Source organism: Panthera tigris, chromosome B3, assembly GCF_018350195.1.
Source record: "Panthera tigris isolate Pti1 chromosome B3, P.tigris_Pti1_mat1.1, whole genome shotgun sequence".
Classification (NCBI taxonomy): Eukaryota; Metazoa; Chordata; class Mammalia; order Carnivora; family Felidae; genus Panthera; species Panthera tigris.
Genome location: NC_056665.1, coordinates 52,970,250 through 52,997,608, shown reverse-complemented (window position 1 = coordinate 52,997,608; position 27,359 = coordinate 52,970,250). Strand labels below are relative to the sequence as shown.

Below are 27,359 nucleotides of genomic sequence, written 5' to 3'. Positions count from 1 at the left end.
GCAACAAAAGAAGAAATAGACAACTAGATTTCATGAAAATTACAAAAAAAATTGTGCATCAGAAACACTGTCAACAGGGTAAAAAGGCAACCCACAGACTGGGAGAAAAATAATCGCAAATCATTTGATAAGAGATTAATACCCAGAATATGGAAAGAATTCCTAAAAACAATAGCAAAGTCAACCCAGTTCAAAAATGTGCAAAGGGCTTGAATAGACATTTCTTCAAAGATAAACAAATGGCCAATAAGCACATGAAGGATGCTCATCACTAATCACTAAGAAAATGCAGGCAAGGGGCACCTGGGTGGCTCAGTTGGTTGAGTGTCCAACTTCAGGTCATGATCTCACAGTTCATGAGTTCGAGCCCTGCATCGGGGTCTGTGCTGACAGCTCAGAGCCTGGAGCCTGCTTCAGATTCTGTGTGTGTGTCTCTCTCTCTCTGTTCCTCCCCTGCCCATGCTCTGTCTCTCAAAAATAAATAAACATTTAAAAAAATTAAAAGAAAGAAAATGCAAGTCAAAACCATCTCACACCCATTAAAATGGCTACTGTCAATACCTGCGCCCCCCACCCCCTGAAAATAACAAATGTTAGTGAGGATATGGAGAAACTGTAACCCTTGTGCACTGTTGGTGGGCATGTAAAATGGTACAGCGGCTGTGGAAAACAGAATAGTAGTTCTTCAAAAAATAAAAAATAGAATTACCATAAGATCCAGCAATTCCACTTTTGGGTGTAAATCCGAAATAATTGAAAGCAGGTCTCAAAGAGGTATTTGTACCCATGTTCACAATATTATTCACAATAGCTAAAATGTGGAAGCAACCAAGTGTCCATGGATGAATGAACAGATAAGCAAAATGTGGTATATAGATATACGATGGAATATTATTCAGCCTTAAAAGGGGAGAAAATTCTAATACATGCTACAACATGGATACATCTTGAGGACACTATGCTAACTGAAAGAAGTCACAAAAAAACAAATACTATGTGATTCCATTTATTTGAGATACTTAGTCAACATCAAAGAGACAGAAAGTAGAATGGTGCTTGCCAAGGACCGGGGGAGGGGGAATGGGGAGCTATTGTTTAATGGGTATAAAGTTTCAGCTTTACAAGGTGAAAAGTGTTCTGTAGATGGATTGGGGTGATGGTTGTACAACAATGTGAATATACTTAATATCACTGAGCTGTACACTTAAAAATGGTAAAGATGGTAAGTTTTATGTGTATTTTATAACAGTAAAAACATTGAGGGAAAAAAGTGAATTTGGCTGCCATGGTGTGGAGAAGCAAGAGGGAAACATACTTTGAATTCTCTGCCCCTGACAGATAATGATGAGGGAAGGGGCCTCCATCTATGTAAGATGGAGGGAAGCAGCCCATTGATTTCAATGAAATCAGTTTCATTAATTGAATTTGGGGAATAATCAGGGTATGGCCTCATAATCTGAACCAACATCTGGTTTGGTCTCTCCAAAAATGAGTTGCCATTGTCAGATCAGAGGCAAGAAGTCTGGGGTGAGCCCTCGCTTTTGTAGGGCCTTACTCAACCCCAGCTAGGAAGTGCCTGGTACACCAGCACCTTAGTCCTGCCCTGTGCTAGTGGCCCCAGAGTGTGGGGTATGTGGATCTTTGGGGAGGCCTGTCAGTGCCACCCCCACAACACAGCTGGAGACCCTTCATTCCTTTTTTGTTTCATTGGCTGTAGGCTCCATCTTTCTTCCTCTGGCAAAAAGCCAGCTCCCCTTTGGTGCAAGAGAACCTGGATAGAGAACACTGAAGGGGTTGGGTAGCCCTGATCAGCTTGCAATCACGTGGGACCAAACCCCCATGTGGCTGGGAGCCTCTTCCCTGTGTCTCTGTGTGCCCTGGCTCCTTTATTCCTTCCTCGGGGAGTCCCACGCATGGCTGGTCTGAGCCCATGTTTGACTTTAAGATCATTTATTTCTCCACTAGCTGAAAGAAAGGCAGGTCTTCTTTAGGTCCTGGTTCCAGGAGTAGTCCTGCCCCTCAATGGTGTTTCCAGGCCATCCTACATTGCTGGAGAGGGGGCCTCAGAAAGAAAAGAGGCTGAAGAGGGGCCTAGCAGAGGATGCATCTTTAACATGCCCCCGAGGGACTCTTATTCTTCCTGAAGCAACTGGACCAAATATAATTCTGGAAATTCTATTTCCAGACTAGCATCCCAGGTCATTTTCCTTAGGAGGAAATTTTCAGACAGCCACCTTAGAAGGTACTTCATTAATTGAGAGATGAGGAGTAGAAAAAACATGGCAAATGTGAAACTCACGGCATGGCCAGGACAGCATGGCCATCCCATGCCACCTTCCCCATGGTTCCCATGGCTCTCAGCACTGGAGATAACGGACGGTGTCCGCTGCAGTGAAGACAGCTGTCCTTCGGGCAGTTGGTGAGGACAGGCCTTGTGATAGCCCCAGGGTGATGGAATATGTGAGAAGAACAGCAAGTATCAGGGGGGTACTCACGGACACAAAGGGAGAATGTGATGGACTCAGTTTCAAAGCCAGAAGAGGCGGGAGGTAAAAACAATTACATTCTCTGAGAAGCATAGAGATGGAATGGATTTCAAGTCGAGCTCTTTACACTGGGGTCAGCAAACTTTATGTGTCTAAAAATCACCAGGGAGTTTGTTCATCATGCAGACTCCCAAGTCCCATCTCCAGAGATCTGGCTCCGGTAGTTTGGGGCGGGGGGGGGGGGTGGTGGGGTGGATCCCAGGACTGTGCATTTTTAAAGGAACCATTTCCTGTCCTTGGGAATTCTGATGCAGATAGTTCATGGTCTACACTTCAAGGCCCTCTGTCCCACATGATACCTGAGCTCCTTCTGTGGCACCCCAGCACATGGCCACTGCCTCTGTGTCCAGTGATGGAGCAGCAAAATGATGAGGGAGCTGCCAACTTCAAGTGTCTCTCACAGTCTGCCTGCCATCCTCACGCTTAGCCAGACCCACCTCCCCACAGAGGCCACCCATCAAAAGGCTGCTGAGGCTTGTTCTAACGGGAGCAACACCCATGATGATTGAGGAACAACCTGGTTCAGCATGAGTCTTAGTCATGATGCCATTGGGATGTGCTTGCTCTGACTCTATGACTGTAGTGCAATTGAGAAATCGTTATTGTGATATTTGGGCAGGGGAAGTGCAACTTTTATATTGCTAGTAAGGCCTGAGTAGGAGAGGGAGGTAATAGCTAAAGAGCACCAGGTTTCTTTCTGAGGGGGTGAAAATGTTCCAAGACTGAGTGTGGGTATGGTTGTACATATCTGTGAATATGCCCCAATCCACAAATTGTGCACTCTGAATGGGTGAATAGTATGTTTTATGAGATATATCTCAATGAAGCTGTCTAAAGAAGAAGTTTGTTACACTGTGGTGCATGAAATATACTCTCTAAAGCCACATGTTCAAGATGTTTCAAAGAATGCTATTTGTATATACAAATAAAGATAGTGTTATTTCAGTGACACAATGTGTTTCCCACATAAATGGAGGGAAAAAAGGTCTGAGAACTCCAGAGTCTCATTTGTTGGGGAATGGCTTTACTGATATACTTTAAAATTAAAATACTGATTTTAATCTTAATTTAATATACTGATAATTTCCTATGATATTTGACTCAAATCAGTAATGCCTTATTCACAACTTTGCTTATTACCCTGTTATCTCTACAGAGATACATTGCTGAGTCTGACACATCTCAATTTGCAGTGTGTGTCTCAGAAGAGGGTTGGTCCTGACATTGCATCCCAGTGGGCTTTAGCTAAGCTGGTGACTGACTGGCTTTCTACCCGGGCCCACATGGTTCTGTTCTCTGTTCCTTACAGAGTCTTCCTTTTACCCTGCATTTTCTAGCCTAAAACTTTTCCCTCTGAAATCATGAACTTAGATGTATAATCAAAAGTCCTGAAGGGGATCATCAAGGAGTTATTTCTCAGTCATTTAACTAGTGAATAGTCTCCCTTCTAAGAACCCTACAAGGATAAAATACCCAGTTTCTCTCCTGTGATGCTCAGAACACAGAACTATGGCACTAGAAGGATTCTTAGAGATTTTGTTTTATTTTATTTTTTTAACGTTTATTTATTTTTGAGACAGCATGAACGGGGGACGGTCAGAGAGAGGGAGACACAGAATCCAAAACAGGCTCCAGGCTCTGAGCTGTCAGCACAGAGCCCAACACGGGGCTCGAACCCACGAACCGTGAGATCATGACCTGAGCTGAAGTCGGACGCTTAACCAACTGAGTCACCCGGGTGCCCCTTGATTCTTGGAGATCTTGTGCAACTCTGTCTGCATTTACGGCCCGAGAGAAGTGAAGTGCAAGGAAGTTACCAAGTAAGCTTGTGAACTGAGACTAAGCCTTCTGACTCATGGCTTATCCCATATTCTGCGCTTTGCACTATGAAAGCCACAGAAAACCCCCAAAATACCTGTCTCCCCAAAACCAAACCCACCATCTAGTTCTAAAATCGAGTTGTAGTTGTTTCTGAACCACAAAGTGGGGGCAGCCCCATCCCACCACTTCCTTCAGTAAGACCCTCTCCTCAGGGAAACGCAGCTCCAGGAGGTGGAAGGATCCCAGTCACACAGAGGGGACCAGCCCACAGGCTCCTCCCAAAAGAGCCTGGAAGATGCTTTTCTCCCTCCACAACATAACGAATTGCCGCTCCCCGGCTAGCGTCCAGCATTTGCTCTGTGCCAACCTCTGGCGTCCATCCAGCCTCTTCTTGGGAGCCAAACCCCAGACTCTCTTGTCCTAGGAACCGGTCCAGAAGGGCTTTGGCAGTCGGCAAGGAGGAGCTTTATACCACGGCCTGGGGGGCCCGGCTGCCCAAACTCTGGCTGCCTGGGTGGGTGGCCGGGACCTTACTCTGTAGAGACCTGCCCCAGCTCTGCAAAGGAAGGACAAGGAAGGCAAATGATAGCACCGAGGGGCTTGCTGGGGTGGAGTGTGAGAGAATGCTTACTCTGGCTGGTTCTTCCTTCTTCTGGGTGGGGAGGCATTCGATGCCACCAGTACCTGAGTGCCATGTGCCTTGTTCTTAAGCTCAGCCAAGGAATTAGCTCCTGGGATCCCAGAACCACAGATACTCTTGATGCCTGGGATTCTGCAGTCTAGTAATCTGGAACTGAGATAGCGTGTGAGTGGGCACAAGTGACTTCTCTTCTCTGCAAGGCTTTCCCTCTGTTCCCTTCCTTGGAAGGAGCAGTGCCTGGTGTGTCTAGTGATGGCCTCTCTTGTACCTCTGAGTTTCATTATTAGGATTGCCAGGATGGGCTGGTCAATTCTTTGGTTTATGTGTGGTAGACTGTGCTGGCCAGTTCCAAAGGGCAGGCAGGGCATGTGGGAGTCCGCCTCTTTCTGCAGCAGGCCTGTGTGTCCCCCAGACACTGGCTCATCCTGCACCTGTTGTGAGTCACCATCAAGGGCAATGGGACATTCGTTCTCTGTAAGCCTACACTCTCACATGTTGTCTAACAATTCTCAAAATTGAGAACCCATGGACCCTGAAGACTTACAGATCCACCTAGTTGCAGAAATATATTCAGTTAGGGGTGCCAGGTGGCTCAGTCAGTTAAGCGTCCGATTTTGGCTCAGATCATGATCTCGCAGTTTGTGAGTTTGAGCCCCGCGTCGGGCTCTCTGCTGTCAACACAGAGCCTGCTTTAGATCCTCTGCCCCCCTCTCTCTGTTCCTCCCCCACTCGCGCTCTCTCTCTCAAAAATAAATAAATATTTAAAAAAATAAAAAAGAAATACATTCAGTTAGATTATTTCACTTGAGTTGATCATTCAGCATGAAAGTCTAAATACAGGAAATCTCAGACCCTGAGGTTAGGTGGCGTCACCCACAAGATTCAGAAGGTACTTAGATCGATTTTGATTTTTTTTTTTTTTTTTTTAAAGTCGTCAGAATGAAGGGGCACCTGAGTGGCTCAGTTGGTTAAGCATCTGACTTCGGCTCAGGTCATGATATCGCAGTTTGTGAGTTCGAGCCCCGCCTGGGGCTCTGTGCTGACAGCTCAGAGCCTGGAACCTGCTCTGGATTCTGTCTCCCTTTCTCTCTGCCCTCCCCTGCTCACATTCTGTCTCTGTCTCTCTCAAAAATAAAGTCATCAGAATGAAACAGAAATCCCAAACTCCCTTTAGAACTCATGGGAGAGTTCTTCTCTCTCCCTGGCTACCAATCCTCCTTCCCGCCCCCCCCCCCCCCCAAAACCAGAACTCTCAGTGATTCCTAGATGCCATTTTGGGGAACAGGGTTGTAGAAGAGTCTTCCCCCTAACAAAAAAGACCTCCCTCTAAGAATGAGCAGGGGGTGGGCCTGGTTGGTGGCCCCCACAGTACAGTCAGACTAAACAAGGGAAAGTGGCCACACAATTCTGAGTTGGGAGGGTCTTGGGGACCCTCTCCTTCAAGGCCATCTGATTTATGACTCTGCTGTCAACATCCCAGTCCATTGACAGACAGCTCCTGCTAATGCAATGTCTTCACAGCCAAAGCTGGCTGATCTAGAATTTTCACCGATCAGTTTTGCTTTTGACACCTGAGACCATGTTGAATTAAAAAAAAAAAAAAAAAAAAAAAAACCCAAAGATAATGGGCAGAGGGCATGCAGGCCTGATTTGTGCTCTCTCTTTTTAAAATGTAAATGGATGTAAGAAGTTCATTGAGTAGCCAGCAAATGTACTGATCTGCTTCTGAAAAATGTACAGATGGGGGAGATGGGAGTTCGGAGGAGAAGCACAGATGGAGAAGTCTTTTCATTTTGATTTGTCACTGAGCAGAGACCTGGAGTTGCTGAGGGTGTCAAGACTCACAGATGCAAACACAGGGAGGAAGGGCAACACAGACACACGGCAGGCGCAGCCGGCAGGAAATGTGTTTCTGCAGGGCTCAGATGCATGAGGAGGGACACGTAACCAGGCGCGGGCTGGGGATTTCAGCTTAAGTCTGCCGTCCTCCCAGGGGACAGAGCTGAGTGCTCACAGATGGCTGAAGACCTAGCGATGTTTCCAGATAACTGAGACAGGCTGCTCCTGCGCCCCTCCCCTCTTAAAGAATGAGTGCTGTCTCTGCCCTTCATTTGCTGAGCCAGGCTTTGCTCTCTGAACTTCGTGTGGGGCTTGATCAATTGAGTGATTTTATATTATTGCTTCTCTTGAAATCCTTTTTCTTTTCGTTGCCACCTAAATGTAGATATCCTCACTTTGCCTTTGTGGGTTCTCATTATTGCAAATTTTATAGAGTTCTGAGCACAAATGCACATGTGCAGGGTCTTGTTTTTGAAAGCATCTAGCATCTGCTGGTCTCCTTCGTATTTTCTTTTCAGCCAAAACAGCCTTTCAGGGCCACAGAGTGATGTGAGTAGAGTCCTCAGGATAAACTAATAATGCGATTCTTTTTTTGGTCACTAGATTGTTATGTAAAGTATCTGAAATTTGTAAGCCTTCAGCTGGTTGATGAAACTCGAGAATCACTTGAGTTTATATACCAGTGGTATATTTAAAATGTACACATGGGATTGGTTTTGGCTATTTTTAGAGGCCTGTGGGTTACTTTTGCCTGGGTAGCCCAGCCCCCCGCCTCCCTGCTGTGCTACTGTTGATAACTTTGAGATACACCCAGCTGGTCATGCAGTAGAGAGCCCCTTGGCTGCCTCAGTGGGGAGGTTTAGGTCAGTAGAACATGTTTTGGTCTACACTCTGCTTTTGTACCTTGCTGAGACGTGCTGGTGGAAGTGCTGATCCTTCTGTGATGAGAACAAGGAGGACCCGGTTTCCTTAGGGACTCGTGGACTGTCAGAAACTAATGTGTGCTAATGACCGGCCAAGTGAGGAGAACCTGATCCTGCCTTCTTCCCTGCTGTGTCTCAGATGAACAGAAGACAGTTCCATGCATTCCTTGTGGGTCTGAATTCTCTGGGCGGGTCCACCTACTTAGTGAAAAGAGAACTTGCTTCTGGAGCCATCCCTCAAACTAGAAAGCAGTCCTTAATCAGACTAGTGCACCAAGGCAGGCATTGAAGACTCTGCATGTGAAAATTCAGCTATCACTGGGCTGCTTGCTGCCTAGTGGGTAGGTGGGAAGGAAGGATCCTGCCACTGGTGGCTTCCATTGCCAGAATGGCCAACGACCTCCCCAGCCCGCATGTGCACAGGGCATCATCGTTCAGTCCTCAGGTCTGTGAGGAGGGGCTGGGGGCTGGCTTAACTGTTCCCTTTTCCCTACTAAACACCCTTCCTATGAGCTAATTTTGAGTAGCTGAAGAACTTAACTGATGGTTTGCACTGATGTTGACACAGGAGCCAGTTGAGGCTGAATGGCCACTGTAGGTTCACAGGATGCCATTTCACATCCTCAAACCATCTCTGGATGGGATGAGCCATGGGCTGAGCTAATGTCTTTTTATAATATCATCAGGTATAAGAAGCAGAGCAGCATGGGAGGTGATGCAGGAAGACCAAGTCTCCTAAAGTGGTGTCCTGAAGACAACATGAGAAGGCAGTAAATACACTGTCCTGAGATTTGTTAAGAATTGATGAAAATGTCATAAGCCACAGTGTGAAAGTGAGGCTGGGAGATGCTCAGAGAAGGTGGTTGGTCACATGTCCATGAGCGGCTGCCTGCACCCTCACCCTTCCTGCCTCCCACACTGCCCCTTAGGGTCTGAGTGCAGAGTTCTTGCTCTTCGTTGTCTGCCTTTAAATCCCATTCTTCTTTTTAAAGAGAGAGAGAGAGGGAATGTGTGCAAGTATGTGAGTGAGTGCACACAGGGGAGGGGCAGAGAGAGAATCTTTAGCAGGCTGCACGCCCAGCATGGAGCCCAACATGGAGCACGATCCCAGCATCCTGGGATCATGACCTGAGCCAAAATCAAGAGTCCGACACTTAACTGACTGAGCCACCCAGGTGCCCCTCAATCCCATTATTCTTAACACTGTATCTAATTCCAAAGTATTTTATTTTTGAATCACAACTCCAAAACCTCTTGTTTGAAGGGTTTCAATTTATTAACGAACCAAAGAAAATAGCACAATGTGTCTGTGAAAGGCCAAGAGAGATGGATAGGGGTTCGTGCTGCCCAGCTCTCCTGTGCTGCTGGGATAAACCCTCCCACACCTCACGGTGGCCCCTGGGAGGGAGAGGCCTCTCCCACAGGGAGCACACTTCCCTCCTCCTGCATTATGAGTGAGAAACTCTCCATACCCCCACCCTGCTGGAAAGATTCCCTCTGCAGGATCATAAACCTACATCTAAGACCTAAAAAACACAACTCTTGGAAAACATTTTTCCAATTTGCAGCTACACTTCTTCACACCTGTGTATTCATCTGTGTTTGAAACAGCACATCTAGAGACAGACTGTAAACCCAGCCCACTAGATACCATTATTCTTTTCTTCTCTTCTGCTTAGTAGTCTAGATCCAGGTTGATCCCTCTCACACTCCAGAGAGAAAATAATAAGAGCTTACGTTAGAGTTTTTAAAAGCGGGAACATACATTGTCTCATTTGAACCTCACAGCAGTCCTGGGAGGTAGGCAGGAGGGCATTGTGGTTCCAGGATCCCAAGGATGGTTGTACTGGTGAAGCTGGGAACCAAATCCACGTCCTCCAACTCCTGGTCCAGGGCTCCTTCCACTCCACCAAGATGCACTGAGCTCACCTTGAGGAGCATAACAGCCTTCTGCCTAGAACAAATGAAATGTCCTTTGGGCTGGCAAACCAAGGTGATTTGAAGAACAGACCTCGTCAGTGAGCTCAGGGGATAAACACACCTGAGTGCAATCTGGCATCAATATCAGATGGGCGAATAGGACAGAAAATGGGCGTCTTTGACAAGGGTTTCTGGGTTTCTTTTTTCTAACCTGGACCACATTGGGTACTAGAACTGGAACTCAGCAAAGTCCAGGAGGAGAGAAGGCATTCAGAGGACTTTCTCATCTAGCAATTTATTGATTCCTTCACAAATTCTCTTGAGGTTGGGCCTACAGTCTCCATCCAGACTATAAAGGGTAGAGAGGAACTCCACGTCAGCAAAGTGGTTGAAGACGTGGTTGATGCGCCCATGGGTCCTGGGTGTCAGGTGTCGCTGCACCAGTTCATGCACCAGGTCCTTGCACTCATGCAGAAGCTTGGAGAGCACGTTCCTATCAAAGGTGTACTCCACCTCATAGAAGCTGACGATCGTCATGGCTGTCTGGTTCAGCTTCTTCCTGAGCTTCTCCACGATAACAACCTCCTCCTGGCTGAACTGGTTGTGCCGGTAGAGGATTCCAATTTTGATTGCCACCTTGATCAAGTCTTTCATGATCTTGTGGGCTTCCTTCTTGCTGTGGGTGTGCTCTTTAGTGACTTTGTAGAGCTCATCAAAGATCTCACTGCTGGTGTCATCGATCAACATGTTTGCCATAGTTTTGCTGGCTATTTTGCTCAGGATCTTCTTCTGAGCTTGAAGGGCAAGGCTCTTTGAACTAAAAACATCAGGACCTATAGTAAGGAAAGAAAGAAAAGTTATAGAAATATGAGAACCATTAGTGTCTTCTACAAGTGAAACACACGAATATGTTCCTAGGGCAAAGACTCATGCCTTTTATACCCCACAACTCCCTAACCAAACCCCACCAAAGCCTGGGATCCCTCCACCGTCCTCTCCACATGACATGCTTATTTTCCCTCTTGAACCTTCTGTCTTGCACTCTTCCCTCTCTGGAAGTGGTTTTGTCCAGGCCAAATAGCACATTAAAAAAAATTTTTTTTAAATATTCATTTTTGAGAGTGAGAGAAACAGAGTGTGAGTGGGGGAGGGGCAGAGAGCGAGGGAGACCCAGAATCTGAAGCAGGCTCCAGGCTCTGAGTTGTCAGCACAGAGCCCGACGTGGGGCTTGAACTCATGGACCATGAGATCAGGACCTGAGCTGAAGTTGGACTCTTAACTGACTGAGCCACCCAGGCACCCGAAATCGCACCTTTTTAGACCTACTTCATGCATAACGCCTTCCTGACCCATTAGCTCACAGAGAACTAACCAGTTGTGCAAATTACTGTTTAATGACAAGAATGTAGCACCGATGCCAACACCATTCCCAGGGAAGACATGGGCAGTTGATCATGGCAGTCTTTTTGACTGAGTCTCAGAATCTATCTTTTGAGTCTATGGTGTATTTTTTTCATGTTCGCTATTTTGGAAATTGGTATGTGTCTTACGGTCACTGTTGCCAGGTGGCACTTGTGCTGTGGTTGTCATTATATGCGCATCAATTTGCACAGTAGGAGCCAGAGATTTGGGAGAAGTCAAGAGTACTCGAAGGAATATTGCCTCTCCAACGCTCTCCGTTGGCATAGGGAACAGAAGGGCGCTGCGTGAGAAACACATGCACTGACCACAGCAGGTCAAAGATACTTCAGATGATCAGTACCCTGAATGTGAAGCAGCTTAGAAAAACCAAAGCCAATTTATTTCTCTCTTATGTTCTACTTCATGAGTGAACAAGAGTAATATATGTTAAAAATAACACTATGTCTAAGCAAGTCCAAAAAGAATCTTTCAAGAAGTATAAAATTTCTGAATAAAAAGAAAGCAGTCATTCAGAATTTAATTGGCAGCATATTTTTCTTTCTTAAGGGCACATAAAACAACATCTTACAATTGACAGTGTCTTAGATTTGATAAAATACTCCATGAAGTCACCTATTAGCTAGAGCTGATGTTTGAAACCCGCTGGCCATTACTCTACAGTATGTATGCCTGTCTTCCCAAGGAGATTCAAGTTGCCTAAGGACTGAGACAGTGTCTCCCACAGCACCTAGTTCAGTTCTGGGCACAGGGATGAAATGGTGTCTGCTAAGTAAAATACAGAGAAACACTGCAGAAGAATAAGGAAGCAGTAAAATACAGTGCAAATTTATAGTTAAAAAAACAGTTTTCCTTTGAGAATTGAGGACCCTTATAGGATCCAGAGAGATTTTATCCAGCACCCTGTGGCCACATGTAAGTGACAGATACGATAGGCAGAGCGGACAGACAGATGGCCACACATGCCATGTTCTGAAATCTTTGCCTGTCCGCCCCATCTCATATTCCACACCCTCTGCCCACCCTGGATTCGTTTTCTCAGCGGACAGTGATTAATACCTGTGATTAATGCTCAGGTCTCACAGACACTCAATAAACACTCCAACACAATTCAGACAAGGCTTGTGTGCACTTCCTGCACCCACATGGCCCCCTCACAACTGGCCCGGCCTTGCTCCCTCGGTCCTGGGTCCTTCCGAGACAGCTACGTCTGCTCTCAGGCTTCTAGATGCAGGCCCCGAGGGTCATGGCCTGGAGTGGGGTTGCTGTGGCAGGATCATCATCAGTAAGGTAGTAGGTACCATGGGCTTCCTACAACTCAGGAAGCTCTCTCCCTAAAGTTTGAAACTGTAGAGTCTTCAAGCAACTTCACAGTCAAGTGACCCTGATGTGGGTGGGCTTTTGCCTTCAGTCTAGGTACAAAGAGAACAAATAGCATCTCTTGACTATTCTTTACCATGAGAAAGCCCAGACTGCCTGATTTATGCCCTCCTAGAGTTTGTCATAAAAAATATTCCTACCCAGTCTGACCACCTACTAGGGTCACCAGACCCTTTGTGTGAATAACCTGTTCCCCAAAACACCGATATGTATTCCAAGGACAAATATATGTTTTTAAAATTTATTTACTTTGTGAGGGTGGGAAGAGCAGAGGGAGAGAGAGAGAGAATACCAAGCAGGCTCTACACTCAGCATGGAGCCCGACTCGGGGCTCAATCCCACGACCATGAGATCATGACCTGAGCTGAAACCAAGAGTCAAGGCACTCAACCGACTAAGCCACCCAGGCGCTCCCCCAAAGACAAACATTTACAAGTATTAAGAATGTTCAGAAGATTGTGCTGTATGCTTTGAAGTCAATCCCACAGCAGAGGCTTAAAGACTTTTGAGTAGTGGCCCTGTCACTAAAATAAGCGTATGCCTCCTCAGGTGATTATTCTGAAGGGAACAATGGAATTTAGAAGGACCTCTTCTAGAATATAAAAAAATGAGTCATTTCTTTATAGATACAGCTCCTAAAAGCTGCCTGAGAATAAGAGTAGTAAGAGACTCTTTAGAAATGCAGCAAGCTTGGGCACTTGGGTGGCTCACTTGGTTCAGTGTCCGACTCTTGATTTCGGCTCAGGTTATGATCTCATGGGTGTGGGACTGAGCCCTGAGTCGGGCTCTGCGCTTGCAGCCTGGAGCCTGCTTGGGATTCTCTCTCTCTCTCTCTCTCTCTCTCTCTCTCTCTCTCTCTCTGCCCCTCCTCCCCTCTCAAAATAAATAAACATTAAAAATAAGAAAAGAAAAGAAATGCAGCAAGCATGTACCCACACAGAAGCGGCAGATCAAATACATGCATGTCCACCAGAATGTGAGCTCTGTGCGAGCAGGGACGGGTGTCAAAGCCCTACTGTATGCCCAGTGCCTCACACACTGATGGCACTTGGCAGGTCCTGGTGGCAGGAAGGGAGCACTGGCTGGCTCTGTGCCAGACGCTTCATGGTTTTAACTCTGTTGGGTGAAGCTAGCATTTTAACCAAGGCTCCTCTGCGAGCCTGATTCCAAACACTGCTCTTTCCCCTGCCAGCATTCCCAACATTTTTCTCTAGACCAGTAGCTGTCACCGTTTTTGCTCATATAATCCCTTAAGGGTTTTGAAAAACTACATACCTCCTTGCATATTTAACTTGGCAGCCATATTTTTCACCTTAAGTTTAAATAGTTGTAATTTGTTAATAGACATGATTTCTATATAAGAGTGATATTTAAAATTAGCCTGCTATATCATTCTTTTAAATATGTCCAACATAACATAAACACTGGCAGTGATAGGACATTATTGTACATTTTAGAGTGACAGGAGCAAGCTCTTCTTTAGAAATGTTACATTGTTCTTTTTTTCCCTTTGAAACTATCTCTTTTCCATGACACCCAGAGAACTTTAACTTAATATGTTTTTATGCTTGAAAGTGTTTTATTTGATCAATTCATCATAATTCTCTACAGTCAAAGGATGCATACAAATTGAAATTTTAAATTAAAAGATGATTCTGGTAACCATAAATCTCCAAGCCTCAAAGCATTTCCTCTGGAGTGAGTTATTTCATTTTAGCACACAATATGAAATATTAAAATGTTGACAAATACTAAATGTAAAAGGAAAATTTTTATTGGAAATGCAGCTTCAAATGAGATGGGTAGGGGGCAGGTTATGGCGTCTTGCTTCAAAGAGGCATCGCCAACCCCAGAGTTTCACATCATCCCTGTGTCTGACCAGGGAGGTTTTGCACCCAGGGTAATATACTGTCCTGATACGATTCTTAATGGCTGTGGCCTCTGATGAAAACAGCAGAAAGAAGACAGGTCCACCCTGCCTTGACCTCATGTTGTTTGTCAGGCAGGTAAGTGTAGAAAAGAGTATGTACTGAAATGAGGAAGAGGAATTGGATCTATAAATCAATTTCCTCAAAACTGTCCTCATCTGCATATCACATGGAAAGTCTCTGGACTCTCGGCGGTACGCACAACCAGATTGAATTCTCCCCTTCTGTGACAGCAGCTGCATTCCATGAGATGATAAGTGCTCTTTGGGGGTAAAGAGCTTCTTTCTTGATCAAGTAAGTGTGGACAGGACTGGGTCAGGCAATGCTAAAAGGTTCTTTTCCTGTGAGACTTAACAATATTCCTTTAACACATGAAGGTGTTTTCAACTCTCTGAGAACACTGGGTGTGGTAGGCAGAACAATGACCCTCCAGCTGCCAAAGGTGTCCACATCTCAGTCCCTGGAACCTGAGAATATGTTACCTTACCCAGCAAGAGAGACTGTGCAGATGTGATGAAGTTAAGGATTTGGGGATGGAGAAATTACACTGGATCATCCAGTGAGCCTGATATAATCACAAGGGTCTTTTCTTTGTAAAAAGTGTTTGTTTATTTTTGAGAGAGAGAGACAGACAGAGCACAAGTGGGGGAGGGGCAGAGAAAGAGAGGGAGACACAGAATCTGAAGCAGGCTCCAGGCTCTGAGCTGTCAGCACAGAGCCCAATGTGGGGCTTGAACCCACGAACCATTAGATCATGACCTGAGCTGAAGTCGGACGATTAACTGATTGAGCCACCCAGGCGCCCATAATCACAAGGGTCTTTCAAAGTGAAAGAGGGAGGCAGGACAGAGTGGGCCAGAGAACGGGATTTGATGATGGAAGTAGAGGGTCAGAGTGACGTGATCACTTGCTTTTAAGATGAAGGAGGGAGCCACCAGCCGAGGAATGTGGCTGGCTTCTAGAGGCTGGAAAAGGAAAGGGAACAGAATCTCCCCTCGAGCCTCTAGGAAAAAAAAAATGCAGCTCTGCTGATACACTGATTTTTAGTCCTGTAAAACCTATTTAGAGATTTCTGATCTCTAGATGTGGAAGATGATAAATTTGTGTTGCTTTAAGCCACTGTTTGTGGTAGTTTGTTTTGTTACTGCGGCAGTGACTCAGGTGGATAAAAGTGATGTAGCAATTCCCAGTTTTATTTGATCAGGGAATTCTTTCTGTCTTTTGAGTAGAGGGACCAACTGCTCTGACTTGTCAGGATTGAGGGGTTTCCCTTACAGCTGATTTTCAGTGCTAGAACGAGAAAAGTGCCAGGCACATTGGGACAAGTTGGTCACCCTATTCCGTTTTTTGTTTTTTTTTTTTTAATTTTTAAATGTTTATTTTTGAGAGAGAGAGAGAGCACGAGCGGGGAAGGGGCAGAGAGAGAGAGAGGGAGACACAGAATCTGAAGCAGACTCCAGGCTCTGAGCTGTCAGCACAGAGCTTGACACGGGGCTCAAACTCACAGACTGCGAGATCATGATCTGAGCTGGAGTTGGACACTCAACCAACTGAGCCACCCAGGCGCCTTAGTCACCCTAGTCCTAAACCACTAGTGATGCATATATCATGGAGTTAAAAATTGAACAAAAAAGTAACAAAGAAAAACTGCAGAGGGTGGCAGAATATGAGACCTACCTACCATTTAAAATGCTATAAATTTTGTGTACAGGTAAATTGTACACATTCATGTTGCCACATTGACCGATTTACCGTGCCTCTCTACTTGCTTTTTAATTCTGTAGTCAACCTTAACCCTTTTTTGTTCATTCTGGGCAAAGTCCCTTTTGTCCTCTGGTTTCTCTGCAGTTATTGAGTGCTTACTCTTAGTTCGTCTGTATATGAAATCCCCCCAAAATATGGTCCTGCAGGGATGTGAGATGTAGACAAATGAAACAAAATATGAAAACATGTGAAATAGCCCAAAATGGCATGAGTGAGAACAGCTGGAGAAAGCTAAAGGTGGACTTGAATGTGGCTGGATGGGGATGGCTACAATGTTACAAAGTGGTTTCTAAAGTCATAGATACAGGCCAGCAATTTCCCCCAAATCATAAAGGCTTTGGGTGTTTTTCCTGGTAAGTTTTCAGCCATCTCTATTGTATAAGAATGTGTTATTTACCTACAAGGGGATTTAGTGTAGAAGCTTCCATGGGGAGGGCTCAGGAGGGTCAGAGGTATAGCATCTCTGAAGCCTTAAATATCAAGAGTCTACAGCAGGGGAACCCAAGGGCTATGGATCATCAATATAACCAGGAAAGCTTTAAGAAAAAACAATAAGTAGATTCTCACACTCTAGCCCAGACTGTCAGTATGAAGATCTTTAGGAGACGGCTGGTAATCACAAGCTCCTTAAGTGACTCTGACATGCTGCCTCTAAGACCCACAGAACACAACATGCCCCAGCATGTATCCTACAGAACACTAGTCCTGAGAGGCGCTCTGGTAAGGAAGGGTCTGTGGCCAGTTACAATGAGTTCGCGGATGACCATATATTATGGCTGGCTCTTAAAGATTTGCCATACCAAGTAGCTTATTAAAGGCTTCGAGAAGTCCCACAGTAAAGACACCTGTGTAGTTTTATTTAGTCCACCACTTCTCAAACTTACCGAACCTTACGAAATTTGTGTACACACACACACACACACACACACACACATACACACACACACAGTATCTTGTGGCATATATTATGAGAAATGCTGGGGTAGTATTGAGAGAAAAAAAAATAAGACACTCTGGTCAATTTTTACATCTCCCAGGGGATCTGCCTGGCAGGGGTGAGGAGACCCCACTGTTTCCATCATGTGTGCCTGATTAAAGGGAGGGTGTGTGCACTAGGGAAACCTGGGGGAGGCGGTCTTATTCAGAAGACTTCTGCACATAGAAATGTTGGGCTTGCTTCCTTCCATCCATCCTTCTGTCTCAACCTTCAGCAGGCGGACTGTGTTGGTGATGTATCAGGGAGGAACGCTGTAGGCTGAGAGGAAGCGTGTGAGTTTTGGAAGTCAAGGTCAGGAAGGCACTTGGATATCTGGGGAAACAGTCCTGATCAGTGGACACATATTTACTTTGGGGAAACACTAAGAGATCTAGATTAGGTCTTGGTGAAAACCGTCCTCTTATTGCTATGTACAAGCCTTTGGAAGGCTCTTTTGGCCAGGGGTAATTCTCTTAACAATGTTTGTAAAAACGTTCCCATTCCCCAGTCATGAAAGGTAATGACTTGTTTACAACACCTCAGGATCTCTGAGAATGGAGACAAAAATGTGATTATGCAGCTACTATATAGCTTACTTGACTGGCACAATGAGACAAGACTGAGGAAGCTGCAAAATTGATCCCTGTAGAATAGACAGGGGCTTCCTTCCCCTGATGGGGAAGCTCAGGTAAAAGCAATGTGAAGTCAGTGCTCTGAGAGTAGGCACCCTTAGAATATTTACAAGGAAAGGAAAAGTATCAGAACTATGTGGGGAGAGTGGTGTGACAATGGTAGTTAGCAAACAGTTTGGAGAGAGTAAGCAAAAGATAATTTAAGTGGGTCCTTCACTAAATGGAAAAGTGCTGGGGCTGGTGTCCATTGGTGCTTCTATAAATGATGTTCTGCCATAGTACAAGTGATGTTTCCACATTTCTAGACAATGCTAAGCTCTCCCAGATGGTGAAATGCCGAACTGGTGGTGATAAACAGCAGGAAGATCTTACCAAGTTGGGTGAGTGGGCAGAAAGGAGGCAGATGAACTTCAGCATAGGAAGAGCAGGTAGTACATTTTGGGAAAATAAAATAAATGATGGTTATGAGGGATGAAGTGCTCTGAGCATCCTCAACCCAGCATGCGGTGAGGTACAGAGGGGCTGGGAGCAGACTCATCTCTTCTCTCCTTACTCTCGGGACTCTGACTCCTCTACTTCCACTTAAGGAGTGTGTAGAAAACTTGGATTCGAGTATGGATAGTTGTATCAACTTTGTAAGATTAGAAATTCTCTGCCATAGCCAGTGCTCACAGTATCACTTCACTTCTGTAAACAGCCTAAGATGATGGCCAGTAGAACAGGTAGCTAGAGTAGAAGAGTGGAGATGGTGCCCAGAGCAAAACAATCTGTGGTGCTTAATAAGTACCATCTGTCAAGGCAGGAGACCCAGAGTACAAGGAAAGTGGGAGGGGTCTTCAGGGTATGTGGAAGGGTAAGCAGAGGGTGAAGAGTGGTAATCCAAATTCCTGGCAATCACTTATACTTAACTGTTGGGAAAGAAGTTCAAGCAAGCCTCCTTGAGATGGAGCTGCCTCGCAAACTACTTGAACTTTTGTGATGAGCACCTGTCTTTCTGCTCACCTGCATACGCGCCCAGAAAGGCTGATTGGACTGGTCATGTCCTTCACTATTGATAAAGGGCCAGGAGCCAGGGGGGGAAGTAACACCCTCGCCTCTCCCTGCTTGCTTCTTTGTCTGTTCTCTGTTGAATGATGAGGAGGGGGCTGGCTGTGGGGGTGAGGTGGTCTGAAGGATGGGACATCCATGACGATGACAAAACACCTACTAGAGAAGACGCTGCCTCTGCTTTAGTTCTTGCTTGTCCCTATGTTGCTATGGGGACAAAACTATTAAGCAACCTTAAGTAGAGTTTTGAAATGTGAACCTAACAGAGTTACGGTTTCCAGGAAGATTAATTGAGTTGTTGCATCTCCAGTGGAGTCAACCTAGAAAACACTTTCCTTCCCTTGTATAAAACTGTGACTTGTATACTGCTGGAATATTAAAAACATGACACTGGAGAAGTTACAATGAAATGCGATTATTGAATGATGGTGGGGCCTTTGAGTTAGAGACAAGCAAAAACCTCGATCCTCCCATCTCTCCACAGAGAAATGATCAAAGCTTAGAAGCTCGTGAAAAAATGCCTTTGTTGGTCTGATCCCTTTCATACTTCAATGAGGTAGCATTCTTGAGGCTTAAAGAAGATATTTTGGGATATTTTAAAAGGCATCACAGTAAAACTTGGATGGCCTGGGAGGGTCAGGAATGCAGTTTTTCTGACTGCAGTTCAGTCTAGCACACTCTTGAGCCTTCTTCAGGACTGGGTCTCCCCAACCCCCCAAGAGAGCCACCACGCCTTGAGCACATATCTCCTGGGCTCACCTCTGTGGCTGAGACCTGAGGTCCCCAAATTTCCACCACCTGCAGTAAGAAGCAGGCAGCTCGTGGGTCCTACAGGGGGGTCACCATGACACAGACGGCAGCAGGGTCGGCCAGGCAACACTCCAGGTGTGCAAAATGAAGCCATTAGAAGCTCTATTTCTGTCTCTTTTTTTTTTTAAGTTTATTTATTTATTTTGAGAGAGAGAGAGAGAGAGAGAGAGAGAGACAGTGCAAATGTGGGAGGGGCAGAGAGAGAGAGAGCGGAGAGAAAGAGAATCCTAACCAGGTTCTGCACTGCCAGCCCAGGGCCTGATGCAGGGCTCAAACCCTTCAACTGTGAGATCGTGACCTGAGCTGAAGTTGGATGCTGAGCTGACTGAGCCACCCAGGTGTCCCTGTCTCCTTGTTTCCTTAGAAGTTAAGCTTTACTAAAACTTAACATACAGGCTGACTGTGCGACCCACCGGTGTGTGGCATTCTAAGGGAAGTGGGGAAAGTCCCCCATCCAGGGTTTGGGGGTATTTAGTGCATCTCTCACTTGTTTATTCCCTTTCAAAAGTTTTGATTTATTTCAGCATTTGTTTATGTGTGCTTTAAACAGACTCAGTGATTATATTATTTAGTTCTAACTGAACCCTCACAAAATGGGCCAGTGATTTTAAAAGATTCTTATGAGAAACAAAACTGAGGACTGAAGACAATACGCTAATCATTGCCAGCATAAGTGAATGGCAAGGAAATGGCGGGGCTGACGATTATCCTCATCGTAAGAGCTTTTCCGTAGCCAAATTAAGGTAAAAGTAATGATCTAATCAGATCTGAAAAGAAATGAGCCATAAAAATTTCACAAATTTTAATAAGACGATTTGAAATATGGATTTCAAACACTTTTACTTGTGTTGAGATATTCCCCAAGGTAGTAGGAAGCCATGGCAATTAGCAAGACAGTTAAATGCACTGTAATTTTGATTTTAGCTTGTCCTTTGTGATGGCAGGGGGGGCAATAAGGAACAGCATGGATGACTGCTGGGGGGCAGGGATGAGTCAAGGATGACTCTGAGTGCTTCTTGTAGCTTGGGAAACCAGGTGGGGGAGGTGGCATTAAGGCACCACCAACTGCAACAGGCATCTAGGAGCTGGTGGGGAGGATGAATTCGGCATGCTGTTCCAGGTGCCCAAGGGGCCTCTGTCTGGGTGGAGATGGTCACAGGAGCCTACCCAGTGGGCACCTCACACCCACCTGTCCTACCCTGAACTTCCCATCTTCCCACCCAAACTTTACCCCTTTCCATAGAGCAAGAGATGGTGATAAGACCCATCTTCCCTAAAGAATTTGCCAATTAGAGATCCTGAGAGATAAACAGGTTCTTCCTAGAAAATGCAGGTACCTCAAATTAGCTGGTTAAAGCATAGTCTCTATTCACAGCTTGCTGGGAATCACTTTAGTCAGAGCCACACTGCCTCCCTCCTAGGGATTCTCTCTCTCCTCTTTGGGCCCACTACCACACTGCCCCTCCTCTTAAATGAAAAATGAGGGTAGGAAGTGAGGGGCAGGTTTGGGCATTGCAGGACTGGGATGGAGGGTGGAAGGGAGAAGGATGGAGTTGTCAGAGAAGGGTGTGCAGAGGAGGGGGGTATTGCTTTAGCCAGGTGTTCTGCCTCCGGCTCAGGCTTGGTGGCCTCGGAAATCTTGCCTTTGGCTCAGGCCTGGGAGCGGGCACAGAATTTTGGCTTGCCCTTAGTGGCTGGTCATTCCTAGAAATTCATTCCTCCAGTGGTTAGAAATGACTTGAGTATTTTGGGGGGACCAGGCATGATGAATCTTCCCAACTGGACTGGATATTCCAGGATGCTGTGCAAGGACATGCGAAAGCAGTGGCAGTCAGAACAGGACACTCCTTATAGGAAAGCCGATCCTGATTGCTGCAATACCTTGCATTGAATACTCTTTAAAAGCAGCATTTGATCATCTTTAAGAAGACCAGGTTTTCTTCATTTTGAAAAATTCCTGGGCTTTGAAATAAGTTACTGTTCCAAGTAAGGTGAAGAGCGATTGGCAGGGTCAGCTGTAAGTGAGGCTCAACGGCTCGTGATCTCATTTTGTCTTAGACCCTTACGATCCCCCATTCATCAGCACCGAGCACGTACTAGGTCCTCACAAGAGTTCTGCAAGAGAAGGACTGTGAGTCCCATCTTGTAGATGAGAATCTGAGCCACAGCAGGTTTAAGTAATTCACTCAAGGCTATGGGGCTAGTAAGTAGCAGAATTGCAGCTGGACCCAAGTTCAAGTCAACTCCAGACAAAGCCTGCAATCTTTCCCTTCTGGTGTCTGCTTTCAGAAAATCATCCTTGACTCCCTAACGTCTGTGATTTCTTCTCACTTAGTTGAGACATTAAATAGGCTTCAATTCAAATCCCCATCTAGTGAGGAGATTTACATTTCATCATTGTTTTTAAATACAAAAAAGCCATTCTTATTCCATGATACAATACCACATATCCATCAAAACTTGAAGATAGATGTAGCTTTCATTTTTAGAGGGGATTCTATATATTTCAACAGTTACATATTGATTTTATTTTTCATATTGATTTTTCAGCCAGCTCTGAAAAGTGAATGAGTGATGATTTTACTTACCAGAGCTAACTGAAGCAGATACGTGTGAAGTCACTGGGGGCTGAATCATCTCCAACTCCACAGGTTAATTTTGGAGATCTGAGAGATATTTTTGTCTTACTGCAGTTAGAAGAGCAACCATCACTGAAAACATCTACTTACACGGTTTCTTTCAACAAAGCTTATTCATCCCCTCCCCCACTCTCCCCTGCATATAATAAGTAACTAGTGTCTCTCCGAATGGTAGATCGTATTTGGGCACAATAATAGAGTCCACTTCTATAGTGCTTTATGCACACTAACTCATCATATCCTCGTGACAACTCTATGAGCACGCACTAATCATCATCATCACTGTCATCATCATCATCATCATCATCATCATCATCATCATCGGTGGCAGCATTTTACATCCAAGGAATCCACAGCAGAGAGAAATTAAACAGCTTCCTAAATACCATTTAGGAAGAAGCAAAGCAGGATTCGGACCTGGAAGGCTGCCCCAGAGTCCTGTGCTTCAACCCACCACACTAAACTGCCAGTCACGAGTGACAAATATCAATTAGTTTAAATGTTTTTTGAATTATTGCCCACTTGAAAATGGAAATTAAGGGTTTTTTTCCCCTCAGAATTTTTTTAAAAAGCCATGACACATTTCAAGTATATAGACAAAATAGAATATAACAAACTCTACTCATGTGGCCACTACCCAGATGGAACAAATCTCAGTATTTTGTCCTAGGAGACAGAGCAAGGTAAAAAGCCCTCTTTGTTTTCAGCTCCCTCTTTCCCACTTCTATCTCCACAGACCTAATTGCAGTTGAGAAGCTGATGTGTCTTTGTCTCAACCACGTTTTTATAGTTTTGCCTCACGAGTATGCACGTATCACTGGGATATTGTTTAGAGTGTTATTTATTTATTTTTTTAATGTTTATTTTAAGAGAGAGACAGTGTGCATGGGGGGAGCAGAGGGAGAGAGAGAGAAAGAGGGAGGGAGAGAGAATCCCAACCAGGCTCCTTGCTGTCAGCACAGAGCCTGACGTGGGGCTCGAACTCACCAACTGAGATCATGAACGGAGCCCAAATCAAGAGTCAGAGGCTGAACTGCTTAACTGACTGAGCCACCCAGTGCCCCTGTTTAGAATGTTTTTAAACTTCAGGTAAAGGTGTCATACCACACGCATTTTTCTGCAATTCTTCCTTTAACAACATGCTTTCAAAATCATTCGAATTTAGTTATTTAGTTGCTTATTATGTAAATATACTATGCATCCACGTTTCCTGATCATGAACATTTAAGTTCTTTCCACTTTCTGCAAAGCAAGAAAGGTCCACAGACCTGTCTCTGCACACAGACAATAGTCTCCTGGGTCCTACATCTAGAACATGGCTGCCAGCTCCTGTGCCAGAGGCCGCGGGCGCTACCCAGCAAGACTGCACTAATTTTCACTCTCAGCAGCAGCGTCTGATTTCCTGTGGTTCCATTTCCTCATCAACACTTCAAATAGCCCACCTTTTAATTTTCTGCCAACCTGATAGGTTCAAAATAGTATCTTGTTTTAACATATATTTCTCAGAGTGCCAGTGAAATTCAATATATTTTTTTGTGTGTGTACTGAGCATTCAGATCTTTCCTCTGTAATTGCTTATTCATAGAATTTGCTAACTTTGCCCCCTCCCCCAGTTGGATTGTATGGTTTTTTTCTAGCTAATCTGTAGGAGCTTTTACTGTGCTACACATTCTAATCCTCTGCTGATCGCATGAGTTGCAGCTATCTCCTTCCAGTCTGTAGTATTATGTTTTAACTTTATTTGTGGTGTCTTTAGTCATACAGAAGTTAAAATTTTTAACATAGTCAAATCTACGAATGTCTTCCTTTATTGTTAGTGGTTTTCAAATCTCATTTTAAGAAATCCTTTCCTGCCATGAGGTGGGAAGTGAGTCTCATATATTTTCCAGGAGTTTTAAGGTTTTGCTTTCCACATTTAGATCTTTCATCCATTTAGAATTTATTGTGCATACTGCGTGAGGTACTTTTTCTCCTCACAATTTATTTAATTTATTGAATAGTTTATCCTTGTCCTACTGATCTGTTAGGCCACCTCTTCCTTATCAACTTTGCATGGGTCTGTGTCTTTTACTCTGTTCTACTGATCTATTTCAGTACTGGCACCACACCACATTAATTATTGTAACTCATAATAAGCCTTTTAAAAAATGTTTATTTATTTTGAGAGTGGTGGGGAGGGGAGGAGAGAGAGAGAGAGAATCCCCAAGCAGGCTCTGCACTGTCAGCACAGAGCCCACACAAGGGCTTGATATCACAAATTGTGAGATCTCATTTTATTCTTCTTGGAAATTGTCTTGACTGTTCTTGGGATCATTTGACCAAATGCCATGAACACCCTGTATTAATCTAGGGCAAATTGGTATCTTTATGGTATCAAACCTCCCATCCATTAACATGATATATAACATGATATATCTCACCATTCAGTCAGATCTTCTGTGTCCTTCAATAATGGTTTAGAGTCATTTCCATAAGGCTCTTGCATATAGTTTTGGTTGCTACTGTAAGTATAATTTTTTTCTATTATAGTTTCTAAACGGTTATTAGTGATATATAGGAACCCAACTGATTCCTGTATATTTATCTCCAAATTGAGAAATTTTGCTGAGTTCTATAATTAGTTCTAAAAGATTTTGTAGCAGATCAGCTTTTTTTCTATGAACAACTACATTGCCTGCACAAAATGATCATTTTCTTCTACTTCCCATTTCTTTTTCTTGCCTTGTTGCACTGGTGGGAGCCTCCAGGGCAATGCTATGTGGCATCCCTTGCTTGTTCCTGACTAACACAACTGACTCTAAAATTTTCCCACCACATAATATCTCTGCTGTGGGTTTTTGATGGATACCACTTACCGAATTAAGGAATCTTCCTTCTGTTCCTGTTTTGCTAAGGCTTTGTCTGAAGGTAGAAACACGCATCTAATTTAATCAAACACTTTCTTTGTCCCTGTTGTGAAGGGGTGGCTCACTGCTTCACATGTATGGCTCTGCCTTAGCCCAACTGGCTGAAGACAGGCAGGTGAGAGCCAAACAGTACCAAAAATTAAGTTGGCTCTCCCTGGGGTGGTGCCCTGACCCCAGCTGCCCTGGTCCTCTGTGCCCACAGCTGAGGCCAATGGATCTGTGCCCAGGTGGAAGAGGCACAGCGACAGTTTGTTCCTGCTGAAGGTCTCCTCTCACCCAGAGTCCCAGGCCAACACTCACATCCTTCCAGGAAGGGGGGTCCTTGTACCCAATTCCAGTGTCATCTTTTCCCAGGGCTGCATTAGGATTGGCACCGTGTGATTCCACAAGTGATGCTCAGAGGACCTGGATATCCTTACAACCAGGGCAGCATCTGCCATGTAGAAATTGCTCAATAAGTCTGTAGATGAATAGCTGAATGCATGATTCAGTGTGCTCTTTCTCATCCTTTGAGGCCCAGATTCTATCTGTTCAGGATACATACAAGGTGCAGATTCAGGAAGTACATGCTGAACTGAATGCACTCAAGCACCTCCCGAACTCAGCACGAGGTCAATGCCTTGCATTTCACATGGGGTTGCTGCCTGGCCCCCTGGGTTCTGCCTGTCTGCACCCCTCCATGCAGCAGTATCTCCTGGAGTCCCAGATGTGCCACCACCACCACCCCCACGCCCTTAGTGTTCAATTCCAGCAGGAACCCTCTCTCCACAGCAGCAGCACCCATCCCTGCCACCACCCCCGGAGCCTCCCCATTCATGTCCCTTCACGCTCACCAGCTATTTTAATGCTTTGGGAGCTGTTGGGGATCAGAATAGCATAGGCCATGTCTGTCTCTCTGGGTGATCCTCTCTCTCTCTGCTGGCAGCTCCCAAAGTGTTCACCGCAGCAGGCGCTTAAAACCCAGGCTCAGGCCAGCACACTGCCAACAAGGACACCGGCAGGGTGCCGCATTCAGAGCCCTGGGAGGATGCCAACTTGGTAATATGTGAAATTAGTAAACAGACTGATGCAATAAAAATGTCTGCCTTTGGAATTCTTCAATTTTTGGAGTGCAGATACAAAACCTAAAACGTCAAAAAAAAATATCAGGCAATAAAATGGAACAAACTCCAGCCGATACTGGAAAAAAATAAACAAAATATGTCCTGAGACAGTGGGCATGTAAGCCTAAAGGGAAGAGACTCTTCGAAGGTGCTATAATTAGATTAATACAGCAACACATGAACCCTCAGCTTAGTGAATTTACAGTAAGTAAATAAATAAATAAATAGATGGTTAGCTGTATTAGAGAGGTTGGAACGTATGAGAGAGAAGAAACCAGAAGGTACTTCTGGATGGGAGATGATTTGGTAGATAGCACTATGCCTTGCTCAGTGTTCTACTTAATTTTTTTTTTAGTGAAATATAAATTTTGTACAATGACATTTTTGGATTTCAGTCAATTTGGAAGTGGAACAATAGGAAAGGGGCACATATAGCACTTATAGTACCCCTTACACATACTCTGTAGTAACTGTGGTTTTTATTTTGTTGTTGTTGTTCATGGATTTGAGATCTGACACCTGAGTCAGGCCACATTTTGGATATCCACTGGTGCCATGGCCATCTCTGGCCCAGGGGAATGACAGTGTTGGGGAATGTAGTTGGGAGATGGGAGGGGAAATGGCAGGTGTCTCACTCACCCGCAAGGACCCTGAGGTTGGACTCCCGAGCTCCGCTGGGACCCCTACTCAGATGGAATCACTGTGAGCTGAGAGAGTCCCACTCACATCACTCAAGAATAGAACTAGCTGTGGAGACTGTGTTCCTGGAAGTTACACAGTCTTTCTCTGTCTTTCTCTGAGACTTCCTGTTTTTATTTTTAAAGATTTTTAAAAATGTTTTTTATTTATTTTGAGAGAAAAAGGGAGACAGAGTAGGGGAGGAGCAGAGAGAGGGGGAGAGAGAGAATCCCAAGCAGGCTGTGTGCCAGTCAGCGCAGAGCCTGATGTAGGGGCTCCATCTCACAAACCATGAGATCATAACATGAGCCAAAATCAAAAGCTGGACGCTTAACTGATTGGGTACCCAGGCTGAGACTTCCTTTCTAAATTACACTTTCCCTGTACT

The 27,359-nt window shown here is 45.0% G+C and overlaps 1 protein-coding gene across 2 annotated transcripts in view; it reads right to left on the bottom strand.

Annotated features, from left to right (window-relative positions):
• Window positions 1–9,021: 9,021 nt before the first annotated feature.
• TNFAIP8L3 (TNF alpha induced protein 8 like 3) overlaps window positions 9,022–27,359 on the bottom strand; it is a 36,156-nt gene continuing 17,818 nt past the window's right edge. Inside the window, exons 1-2 of one of the 2 annotated variants that reach the window (XM_015537417.2) lie at window positions 22,234–22,377; window positions 9,022–10,522 (exon numbers count right to left, since the gene is read on the bottom strand). In XM_015537417.2, coding sequence (XP_015392903.1) covers window positions 9,960–10,522; window positions 22,234–22,282 — 612 coding nt within the window. In that variant the 5' untranslated portion in view covers window positions 22,283–22,377 and the 3' untranslated portion in view covers window positions 9,022–9,959. Of the gene's footprint in view, window positions 10,523–22,233; window positions 22,378–27,359 lie in introns of those variants that run through there. The other variant, XM_042988868.1, reaches the window with a different exon arrangement.